At 39.7% G+C, this 12,498-nt stretch overlaps 1 protein-coding gene across 1 annotated transcript in view; it reads left to right on the top strand.

Annotated features, from left to right (window-relative positions):
- DNAH11 (dynein axonemal heavy chain 11) overlaps positions 1-12,498 on the top strand; it is a 353,093-nt gene that overhangs the window by 15,107 nt on the left and 325,488 nt on the right. Inside the window, exons 3-6 of the mRNA XM_039238848.1 lie at positions 2,780-2,980; positions 3,842-4,024; positions 5,016-5,115; positions 8,274-8,485. Of these exons, the coding sequence (XP_039094779.1) occupies positions 2,780-2,980; positions 3,842-4,024; positions 5,016-5,115; positions 8,274-8,485 (696 nt within the window). The remainder of the gene's footprint in view (positions 1-2,779; positions 2,981-3,841; positions 4,025-5,015; positions 5,116-8,273; positions 8,486-12,498) is intronic.

Genomic DNA, 12,498 nt, shown 5'->3' with positions numbered 1-12,498 from the left:
GTGTTAAAAAATGGTTTGGTGCTTCTCTAGCTGCGTTTCAGGGAGGAGACAAGCTCAGGGTCTCCATGCTCCTCTGCCATCTTCACTCCTCTGGCTAGTTATTTCTTGTATTATATTGACCTGAATCTTTAGGGAAATAATAATTGTGAATTACTCTTATTCAGTTGGCTTATCAAGCTAAAATGGAAGTATGATTTGGTTGTTGTAGTTACTGTCTAGGTCCCATCCTTGGACATTCCAATTTAAGAAGTCTGGGAGAGGCTTAGGCTCCTACATTTTGAAGGTATTGCCCTAGTAATAGTATCTATTGACTTAAAAACCATTGTAAAAAGAAAACCCCTAGCTTAAAAAGAGATCAAAGAAAGATGGTAGGTAAAGAGAACCACAGCAAAGGCACCAAAATTCGTTTATAGTTATGCATTGTGTATATATATTGAATATGTAAACATATTTAAATTAATTTAGTTCTCAGAAAAAGTTTGGAATTTTTTTTCTAAACCACAAAAGTAGGAAAACGTTTCCCAGCTGAGACAATATAACCCCTGATTAATTGAATTCCTTTGTATATAGTTTAAGAAGACATATAGTAATGACAAAGCACATCCCAGGTCTATTTGTTTTAAATGATTTTTTTTTTTAATTTTATTTTTGAGAGAGAGATTGCAAGTGGGGAAAGGCGCAGAGAGAGAGGAAGACTCAGTTCCTGGAGACTGCTTTGGAGCACAGAGCCCAATGTGGGACTTGAACCCATGGCCCATGAGATCATGACCTGAGCCAAAGTCAAATGCTTAACTGACTCTGCCACCCAGGCACGCCTGTTTTAAATGACATTTAGAGATACTCTAGCTCTTTGACAAATTGCTCTGTAAAGCATGTGGCTCACAATTTCACAGTTTCATCTACAGCTTGTGACAGAAATACTTAAATTTGAAAGAAGTTGATTTTGTCACAGAATCATATGTAGAGTGAAAATTTGAAACTGTAACCGGTAAATTAGATATGCATAATAACCAGAATTTTCCTCATGCCTGATACTTAGAAATAGTTGGTGATAGTGGGGATTTAGTCTAGAAAGTTTTCTAGTGGGTCACGGAATGTTCTACCAGTAAACTTCAACTCTTCAGTCTGATTTCCAAAGCTCTTCGTAAACCACCCTCTCTTTTTCTTTTTCTTTTTCTTTTTAATATTTTATTTATTTCTAGGAGAGAGAGAGAGAGAGACAGCGTGAGCAGGGGAGGGTCAGAGAGATTGGGAGTCACAGACTGAAACAGGCTCCAGGCTCTGAGCGGGCAGTAAGCACAGTGGGGCTTGAACCCACGAACCGCGAGATCATGACCTAAGCGAAAGTCGGACGCTTAACCGACTAAGCCACCCAGGTGCCCCCCACCCTCTCTTTTTCAAACCTAATCCCAGACTGGCAGTTTTCCAGAAACACTATACTTCTGGAGCCCTGAGTGATTTTATTGGTGTTCAGTTTTCTGGAATGCCTGCTCTGAGCTTTCATCTTCAACATTTTATTTACTTATTTTTAAGTTTATTTATTTATTTTGAGAGAAAGCACTTCAACATGTGTGTGTGGGTGAGGGACTGAGAGGGAGAATGAGAATCCCAAGCAGGCTCCCCACTGTCAGCACAGCGCCTGATGGGGGGTTCCATTCTACGAACTGTGAGATCATGACTTCAGCCGAAATCAAGAGTCAGACACTTAACTGATGCCACCCGGAAGGCCCCCATCTTCGACATTTTAATCAAGGAGCAACTTTGGTGGCAAGTCTTCCCTAACACCTGTACCTTCCAGAGGCAGGTGTTTATCCTGTGTCTCCACATTATATCCTGAACATGGCTCTAATGAGGGCAGTTCTTGTAGCAAAGGAACTAACTCACTGAGCTTCTTCCCAGAAGAGAATGTTTCTTCTTACTCTGTTTTCCTAGCTTGACTTGGAGTCGGCGCTGAGCAAGAAAATGTAATAATAAAATCTGGAAAGACTAGTTTCAACACACTTAGAAAACAAAAGTAATTGTATTGTCAAAATAGACAAAAGGTGGAGTGCTTGTTTTCTGAGCATTTCAGCTAATGGAAATTTTGTACTGTAATGTGGGTAAACCAGACAGATGATCAGAAAAATGAAAAGTGTTTAAAATTAGTAGATACTAGAGAGGAGTGGGAAAGCAAGAAGCGACTACTAACTTCATTCACTCAGCAAATTCTTATTAACATAGGCCACAGGCCTGGGAATACAAAGGTAATTCTGGAAGGTTTTAACATACATGGTGTCAGATCCATGATGCTCCCAGCCCAGTGGTAGAGGGAGTTCCAGAAAAGGTCCATCTGATTAATAAACATTTTTTGACCATCAAACTTGAATCAACTGGCATGCCAGGGCTTGAGAAGATTATTTTTGCTGCTGTGTGATTCATAAAATTTTTCTCATTCCTATACTTGTCAGTGTGCTCAGTTTGCATTAAGAAAGCAGTTTGCTTACTTGACATGGTTGTGCTTATTTTATGCCGTGTTGGAGTCACTGGGAATCTTCACAAATGTTTGATAAATGAGTAAATGAATGAACAAGCAGTATAGTAATTGCACTTTAGAAGTGTTTGTCTAATTGATTATGTCTAAATGGAATAGTGATTTTTGTCCTCTTTGTAAATTTGATAATGTAGGAAGATATTTAAGAAATTGAGTGGTTTTGTGGCTGATATTGTATGACAAGAAAATCTTTGGAGGAGTACATTGTCTGTAAATTAACTTCTTTTGGAAATGTCTCTCTCTCTTTAGATATTAGTGCCCATTCTTTCTAATAGGAACAACCATAAATCCTGGTCCTGTTTTATTTCACAAGACATGGAACACCACATAGAAGTCCTGAAAAATAAAATGCATGTTTTTCGGGGCAAAATGTTGAGAAGAACTCTTCTACCAATTCCCACGATTGCAGGAAGAATTGACCCGGATCAGAAATACTCAGAGACCAAGTATGTTATGATATGGTATATATTGGATATTCAAATGGAGTGCCTACATACCCAATTAACATAGAAGCTATTAGCAAGACAATTATTATATCATTTTAAAAAAATGTGCAGAGCACCATGTATATTATTTCCTTACTAAGTATACTTTAAAAAAATTATTTAAAGAGAGAATGTTAGCAGGGGAGAGGGGCAGAGGGAGAGAGAGAATTTTAAAGCAGGCTCCATGCTCATTGCAGAGCCTGATGCAGGGCTCCATCCCACCCACGACCCTGGGATCCTGACCTGAGCTGAAATCAAGAGTCGGATGCTCAACTGACTGAGGCACCCAAGTGCCCCACGAAGTACATCTCTTAAAAGTAGGCTGTGAGGGGCGCCTGGATGGCTTAGTCGGTTAAGCATCCGACTTTCGCTTAGGTCATGATCTCGCAGTTCGTGGGTTCGAGCCCCGTGTTGGGCTCTGTGCTGACTGCCAGCTCAGAGTCTGGAGCCTATTTCAGAGTCTGTATCTCCCTCTTTCTCTAACCCTCCCCTGCTCATGCTGTCTCTCTCTCTCTCTCCCCTAGAAATAAATAAAAATAAAAATAATAAAAATAATAAGAAAAGTAGGCTGTGAGAACTGACCTGATATTAACAGCTTTCTTTTAGCAATAATGGTTTGAGGTTAGGATTATTTGTTTAATAATGTTTACAACACAACTAAAACTGGGCTATAAAAATAAGGGATATGATTTTGGAGTATTTAATTTGGAAAACTAGTTTATGGATACATAAAATCCATCTTCAAATTCAAGTGCTATCTTTATTTAGATGCAATAATTGGTTTTTGAATTATTTTATTAATCGTTTCAGTGTTTATATGCTAGAGTCCAACGAAAGGAGAGTACTGCATGCAATAGAGTCAGTGATCATTAAATGGTCACATCAAATCCACGAAATTGTAGAAAAGGATTCAGTGCAGCCTTTGCTGAATGGTCTTCACTCAAATCCTCAAACTGAACTGGATTTCTGGGTGATGAGGAGAGAGAACCTCTCATGCATTTATGATCAAGTAAGTAGATAGCCCAGCAAATTGCTTATAAATTGAATTAGCAAAATCAATTGTAGCATTTGGTTTCTAGAGCAATGACTTCCAATAACTTCAATAGTTTAACATACTGTTTTAATAGTCTGTTCTCGTTTCTTATTCCAAAGTTTTATATGATAAGCGCTTTAGAAATGAATGTGGATTAAAAGTAACTTTGCCATTTGGGGAATATTTTGACAGGATTTAATAATTGGAAACACTGTGGCATAAGAGGCTTTCCCCAGGGAAATGTCAAAGATGGTAAAATTTAATCTAGTTGGTTGAATTGATGTAGGAAGGAGTAGGGTCTTGGTTAGTGGAGAGATGTGGCTTTGGAAGAGCTAACTTTGCTTCCTCTGCTGCTCGCCTTACATGTTCCTTCACTTACTGTCCTGAAAACTAAGACCTTGATTTGCATTTCACATGTCTCTCAGATTTTCTGAAGCACAGCTGGAAATTTTATGTGGAAAGTTTAATATTTTACACATAAAGTGTAAATTGACACACTTTGTGAGAACTCAAGAGCTATAAATGTAAAGTAAAATTCAAGCTTAAGGAAAAAGTGCTATTAGAAATTATTTTCAACTTGAAGCCAGATAAATCTTTGCGTATTAAATACCGTGTGTGGGGCGCCTGGGTGGCTCAGTCGGTTACGTGTCTGACTTCGGCTCAGGTCATGATCTCACTGTTTGTAGGTTCAGGCCCCGTGTCGGGCTCTGTGCTGACAGCCAGCTTGGAGCCTGGAGCCTGTTTCGGATTCTGTGTCTCCCTCTCTCTCTGATCCTCCCCTGCTCACACTGTCTGTCTGTCTGTCTGTCTCTCTCTCGCTCTCAGAAATAAATAAAAACATAAAAGAATTTTTTTAAATACCGTGTGTGTTGTGCATGAGTACAATAGAATTTTTAAGTATTTTATTACCGAATGCATCTATTTAGACCTTAATCTAGCTTATATTAAATTTTCTTCTTCAATTTAGCTTCAAGCTCCTGTTGTCCTCAAAATGGCTAAGATACTGCAAATTAAACAAAGCAGCTATTTTCCAACTTTGAAGGACCTTTTCATGGCTGTGAAAAATGGTAAGAGTCTTGGTTTTTGGCCGAGGGTTGGTGTCCTTCCTGATCTCATACTAGCATGCCTGTCTAGCCTCATCTACCTTTCTACCATCAACATGGTCATGAAATGATTGCCCTTGGCTCTTCTAATGATAAACTCGTCCTCATCAGTACTTTATTCTCTAGGTTTATTAAACTGTTTTAGGCTATATCATAGGTTCCTGCCAAGCTGCCTCTAGATTGAAGTTTTAATGGGAATGTGTGTGTAAGGGAAAGACCTTTGCAGCAGGTAAGTGAAAGCTCAGTGTGGCAGTTTCCTAGGCAACAGCTGGGCTACACTTAGCCCATTGATTCTTGAATAGAGTCTGTGAATCTGCTTGGCATCTGTCACTCACTTAGCTCAAAAATGTTCAAAGTCCTCATCGAAGTTTGGGTGAAGATTAAACATATGGAAGAGAAGGGTTTATTTGTTGAATTTTGAACGGGTATATGCACATTGTTAAAAATCAGAAATTATAAAAAGGTATTCATTGAAATTTTCCTTGTCCCCTTACTGTCCAGTTTCAGCTCCACCCAGGGTTGCCAGCCCTCTCGTTTCTTGATTTCTGTTCATGTTCCTTTAGGCCTATTCAAGCAAGTCGGCGTAGACACCATACTGAGGTTTTAGGTGATGAAATTATAAGATAATTGGACAAATAACTTTTTGGTTTCTAACATTAGAAAATTACTTTTAAATTTCTTCCTATTAGAACCTTGGTAAGGTTAGGAAATGCTTCAAATACACTTTGAAAATGTTTGGTTTTTTGTTTGTTTTTTTTAATTATGAATCACACGGAGGCAAAAGTACTTGTCTCAAGCCCTAGGTGGCATGCCAGTTGATTCAAGTTTGATGGTCAAAATGATGTTTTTAGTCAGATGGACCTTTTTTTTTTTTTTTGGAATTCCCTCTACCATTGAGTTGGGAGCATCATGGATGTGACACCATGTATGTGAAAATCCTCAAGAATTACCTTTGTATTCCCAGGGCCTGTGGCCTATGCTAATAAGAATTTGTTGAGTGAATGAAGTCAGTAGCCTCTTCCTGCTTTCTCCATCCTCTCTAGTATCTACTAATTTTAAACATTTCATCTTCCTGATCATCCATCTGGTTTACCAGCATTACAGTACAACATTTCCATTAGCCGAAATGCTAATGGAAAACCCTGGAAACAATGACTCCACCTTTTGTCTATTTTGACAATACAATCGCTTTTGTTTTCTAACTTGTCCCACATCATTTCAGTACATCTTAAATTCACTGAGCCTCTGGTTTTCCTCGGCCAAGGTGGCATATTAACACCCTCCTTGCAGAATTGTTCTGAGGATTAGAGCAATATTTCTCAGCCTTGTCAGTGCTTATCACCGTGAACATTTTGGGCAGGATGTTTGTCGTGGGAAGTGATGCGTTCCTGCATGTTTTGTAACATCCCTGTCCTCCCCCTGCCTCCCCCTGGTGCCGTTGTGATAATTAAAAATGTCTCCAGACATTGCCAAATGACCCCTGGGGGCAAAACCTTTCCTGGCAGAACCGTTGAAGTGAGGGTAAAATATACAGGGTACAAAGTACTAGGCACACAGTAAGTATGTCCTCAATAAGTAGAGGCTGCTCAAATTCTTTTGTGTTAGTAGAAGATGAACATTTTCTGTGGATGACGCATCTGTAGGGACAGCTCCCAGGGTCACTCACGGCCTTATGAGCGCATGGACTGGAGATTCAGACACAAATACTCTCAGTAGATCAAGTGGCCCAAAGCCATTGTCAGTTAGAGGTGGGCAGCCCACTCCCAAGGACATACTTTGGCCTTTTAATATCACCACTTGAACTTACCACATTTTAAAGGTACTTAGCTATTCGATGCAATAATTTAATTTTGAAATTAACATGGGTAAAGACATACTATTTTGAAAACACGAGCAGAACCAGGGAGGAAAAGACTACCTGGAACCTCTCTTTCTTCCTATGTCTTTATCATTAGGGCGCATGAATTGGTTATATGTTAAGGGGAGTAATATAAGTGAGTGCGTTCCTCACTCTCACAGCCAAAAAAAAAAAAAAAGTTGGCAGGTTTATTTGTTTGTCACCCGCCCGCCTGCCTCGGGTCCAGACAGGAATGTTTTGAGATAACACCAGGAAATAAGAATTTGCTGCATTCCCTTCCATCATAAGTAAAGCCTGTTTTCAGTTAATCAAAGGTATTTGTAGTCTCAGGAACAAAATGCAGTCTGAGATGGAGATCCATTTACCGTACATTAAGGTGACTATTTTTTTTTTTTTTTAAGTAAGCTCTACCCCCACCGTGGGGCTTGACCTCATGATTCTGAGATTGATTTGCATGCTTTCTGAATGAGCCAGCCAGGAACCTCTAAAATGACTAATTTTAATCCAGAGAAGATTTGGATTAGATTAGGTGGTAATTGATAATATTTTTCTCCATATGTGTGTGTGTATGTATGCGTATATGTGTTCGGTTATTTAATACAGCATGTTTGAGAAATACTCCTTACTCCTGATTAACAGTTTTTAAAATTGAGGCAAAATTCATTTAACATAAAGATAATTCATTTTAAAGTGTAGAGTTGAATGACATTTAGTGCATTCACAGTGTTGTACAAACTTCACCTGTCTCTAGTTCCAAAATATTTTTTATCACCCATACTTAACAATTTTAACTGTTACATTTTGAATAATCTAAAATTCCCAGTCATTGCCTGCATTATTCTCCCAGGACACGGCGACGAGACCGTTAAATTGTGCCAGTACCTGTTACTTAGCAGTAATTAACATTGTAGTGATGAGGCTTGTAACCCAAACTATAAAGTGACAGCAACTTCGGAGCCATTTTTTATTCCAGCAGTTTCCTGGAGTTGAGTACATTTCTTTAGGTTGTAAAGGTATTTTCCCACCAAGTACTGAGTTACTATTTATTTGAGCTGTGTAGGCATCTGTCCCAGGGCTCTCCTGAGTGTTTGCTATATAGCGACTATGTATAAGGCCTTCCAAACCCGTAGCAGGTCGTCTGTAGGGCAATCAGTCTAAAAAAGAGAAGACCACATTTCAGTATAGTTCTGTTGTTTTGCTTTGTTTTCTTGTGAAGTTTAGGAAAAGACCACCATTACGTTCATGTGGTTTTCTTTCCTTGCAGCTCTCCTAGAAGCCGAGGATGTAGAGCTTTTCCTGAGACCCCTGAGAAGACACGTTCAGTGTCTCCAGGAGACAGAATTCCCGCAAATCCGTGTGCTCATCGTCCCATTATTTCATACCATCTGTCTGATCTGGAGTCATTCCAAGTTTTATAATACTCCTGCTCGGATTATAGTTTTGTTGCAGAAGTTTTGCAATCTCCTCATTGACCAGGTATGTAGTACTAAAAAACAGGAAGAAGAGGAATCATTGCCATGTGGTGGGTTTTATTAAGCCAGTGAAAAAAACCATCTAGTCTTCAGTCAGAACACTATTTTCCTTTCTTTCTTCAGAAAAGACTGTTGAGGTAACAAAGGCCAATAGAAAGGTGACTTCCTATTCTAAATGGCAAAAGAAGCTCTGGAAATCAGTCAGGTGCATTCAAAGGATAGTTTGTTACTGGATTTGCTTAATACCCTACCTTTCTTCAATGTGATTTATGGCACCTTCTAATAAAAGACAGATAGGCGTAGTGCTTTTTTGTAGCTTTCCTTTTGGTTTCCACAGGAACAATGACTGATTGACTTTTGGAAAGTAAAGTAAGTTAAGAAAATCTGGCTGAAAAAATTATTTAAATAACAGTAGTGCAGCTGTATTAAAAGAATTCATTATTGATGTTAAAAAATCCTTACAATTCTCTACTCTTCACTTGCTAAATGTTTGTTTATACACACACACACACACACACACACACACACACACACGTATATAATTTTTATTTTAGAGAGGGCAGTGAGCAGGAGAGTGGGGAGCCAGTATGGGGCACTATCCGACGACCCTGGGATCATGACCTGAGTCAAAATCAAGAATCAGACACCCAACTGACTGAGCCACCTAGGTGCTCCTCTTTTAAAATGTTTTGTAGTGGAGGTTCCTCAGGAAACTAACAATAGAACTCCCCTAGGACCCGGCAATAGCACTGCTAGGAATTTACCCAAGGGATACAGAAATGCTGAGGCATAAGAGCACATGTACTCCAATGTTCATAGCAGCACTCTCCACAATAGCTAAAACATGGAAAGAGCCTAAGTGTCCATCAACAGATGAATGGATCAAGAAGATGTGGTTTATCTATACCATGGAATACTACATGGCAATGAGAAAGAATGAAATCTGGCCATGTGTAGCAACGTGGATGGACCTTGAGGGTGTGATGCTGAGTGAAATAAGTCAGGCAGAGGAGGACAAACATCATATGTTTGCACGTATAGGAGGATTAGGAGGAACTCAACAGAGGACCATGGGGGAGAAGAAGGGGGGAAATAGTGGGGGAAAGGGAGAGAGGCAAACCATGAGAGACTCTCGAATGCTGAGAAACAAACAGAGGACTGATGGATGTGAGAGGGAGGGGGGAGATGGGAATGGAGGAGGACACTTGTGGGGATGAGCACTGGGTGTTATATGGAAACCAACTTGACAATAAACTATTTGTAAAAAAAAAAAAATGTTTTGTAAAAAATTGGACTGCTTTCTTAAATTTCTTCTGTGAACTTTCATTCTTCTTGGGTCCATAAAATCAGAATATTACATAATTTAAGAGCTGAAAGATATTTGGAGGGTATGTAATCCAGTGGTTCTCAGTTGAGGTGTGTCTTAGTCTGCTTGAGCTGCCATAACAATACCACAGACTGGGTGGCTTTCTTTTCAGAAATTGTTTTCTTATAATTTTGGAGATTGGGGGCTCAGGTCAAGGTACCCTTACAGTTATGTTCTGGTGAGAGGTCTTTTCTTCCTGCCTTGCCAACTTTTCTCTGTGTCCTCACATGGTGGAGAAAGAAAAAGCTCTCTTCTTACTAAGTCACAGTCCTCTCAGATTAGGACCCTGCTTTTATGACTTAACTGAACCTTAATAACTTCCTTGAGGCTTATTTCTAGATGGTCCCATTGACAGTAAAGGCTTCAACATAAAAATTTGGGGTGAGACACAATTCACACCATAGCAAGCTCCATAGCAAGTTGTGTAGCTGAACCACTAAGGTTTGTAAAACACATGTCAGAGAAACAGAATCTGTGTATATGGCTAGATTTTGAAATGTTAAGAATACTTTCCATGAAAAGCAGATTGCCTCCAGCTGCAATGGACAAACTGAAGCGGAAAAAAAAGTACTGATTCACATGAACTGAAAAGTCTAAGGATGCAGTAGCTTGTGGAATAGCTTATTTCAGAGGTTTCAGATAATAATTTCAAAACTCCCTGCCGTCCTGTATTTTGCTCCTTGTGTTTGACTTTATTTTCATCACATGTTACGTATGGTGGCTTTTAATAGTTCCAGAAGTATATCGTCTAGTAGAGAACTTCTCTAAAAAGAGGCTCTCTATCTTTATTAATTCTGGTCCAATGGGCTCTAATTCAATTGTTGGGCCAATCATTGGGCCAGGGGATATGGAATTCTCAGGACAGTTCTGGACCACTTACTCAGAGAACGATGGACAACTGTGATTGATCTAAATCCCTGATCTAGTCTAAGGCCTCCTAGTGGTATTGATGTTATGACTCATATAGAAAATGAAAAAGACTGTAGTGTCTGTGTGGCTTAGTCAGTTAAGTGTCCAACTCTTGGTTTTGGCTGAGGTCATGATTTCACAGTCCATGAATTCGAGCCCTATCTCAGGCTCCGTGCTGACAATGAGGAGCCTGCTTTGGAGTCTCTATCACTCTTTCTCTGCCCCCTCCCGCTTGCATGCGTGTGCTCTTGCTCTCTCTCTACCTCTCTTGTTCTCTCTTCCTTTCTCTCTCAAAAGAAAGAAATTTTTTAAAAAATGAAAAAGCTTGACTACACCGTGGGGTAAGTTGGGAGGCATGTGGAACCCTTAACGTGTGCTCACAGGCCAGGCAAGCAGCTTGCAGTTCCTGTTGGGCCAGGTCCCGAGCCTGGCTGTTGAAAGCAGCGAAGAGACCAGTGCTGTAGGATAAACAACAGTGGTTTAGGAACTGTGTGCCGATGTAGTCCCTGATAGGGTTTTTTTTTTTTTTTTTTTTTTTTTTTTTTTTTTTTTTTTTTTTTTTTTTTTTTTTTTTTTTTTTTTTTTTTTTTTATGAATTATCTGAGACTCGAAAAATCACATCATTTGCTGAATTTCCCTGACAATTTAGGGTGAAATACAGATTAGAAAACAGGTCTTCTAACTTTCAGTCCAGAGTATTTGGAGTAAGAAATTGAGTTAGGGGTGTGTGTGTTTCTGCTTTTAAAGAGGTAGAGTATATGGAAAAGGGCTTTGTGCTCAGACAAACCTGGATTCGATTCTAATTGAAACACTAATGCAGTTAAATTGCTTCTTCAGACTTTAAAAATCTGTGAGGATACTGCCTCACTGGGCTATTATGAGCATCAGGAGATAACCTAAGTGGAATGCCCAGTGTGGCACTTAATAGAGACACAGTCAAACCTATTTCTCTCTTTCTCTCTTTCTCTCTCTTTCTCTCTCTCTCTCTCTTTCTTATTTCTGAGAGACAGCCAGCATGAGCAGGGGAGGGTCAGAGAGAGAGGAAGATACAAAATCTGAAACAGCCTCCAGGCTCTGAGCTAGCTGTCAGCACAGAGCCTGATGCAGAGCTTGAACCCATGAACCGTGTGATCATGACCTGAGCCGAAGTCGGACGCTTAACCGACTGAGCCACCCAGGCGCCCCAGTCAAAGGTATTTCTAAGCTATTGACCCACAAATGGGTTGTAACTGTTGATAGGAGATACCTTGCTATATTTTATCTACTCCTCTGGCTTCATTCTATTTCTTTGTTCTTAAGCAAATGTGCTGGGTCCTAATGGCTTTGGATCTCCACATTAAAGACCGCGGTCCTTACTGGAGAGTCAACAAATAGACCCACAACTTCTGTACACCTTTTAAAGGCTCCTCCTCTCATTTTGAGAACTGTTAAAACTTTTACTCCAAAGCCCTGCTAGTGGATAAATCCCAGAGCTGGTTATTCACTGTAGCAAGAGATTGATAAGAAGTCCTGCTTACCTTTAAGCCTGTAGATCTATTATTCCTGGCCCCTAGTCTGTGTCACTAGTTTATTTGCCAAACTCCCAAGGAAATAACGTAGCTTCTCTTGTTGCTTAGTTACTGTTTCTGGCTTCAGTCCAGATGCTTCAGAGGCCTGATTTCCTTGATTCTCCAAGTGAACTTTGTAGTAAATGTGCCCCAACATGTTAGGAGTCAAAAATCAATAATGAGCCAACTTTCCTA

This window comes from Hyaena hyaena, unplaced genomic scaffold (assembly GCF_003009895.1).
Source record: "Hyaena hyaena isolate Hyena2069 unplaced genomic scaffold, ASM300989v1 scaffold_149, whole genome shotgun sequence".
Classification (NCBI taxonomy): Eukaryota; Metazoa; Chordata; class Mammalia; order Carnivora; family Hyaenidae; genus Hyaena; species Hyaena hyaena.
This window is presented reverse-complemented; position numbering and strand designations above follow the sequence as displayed.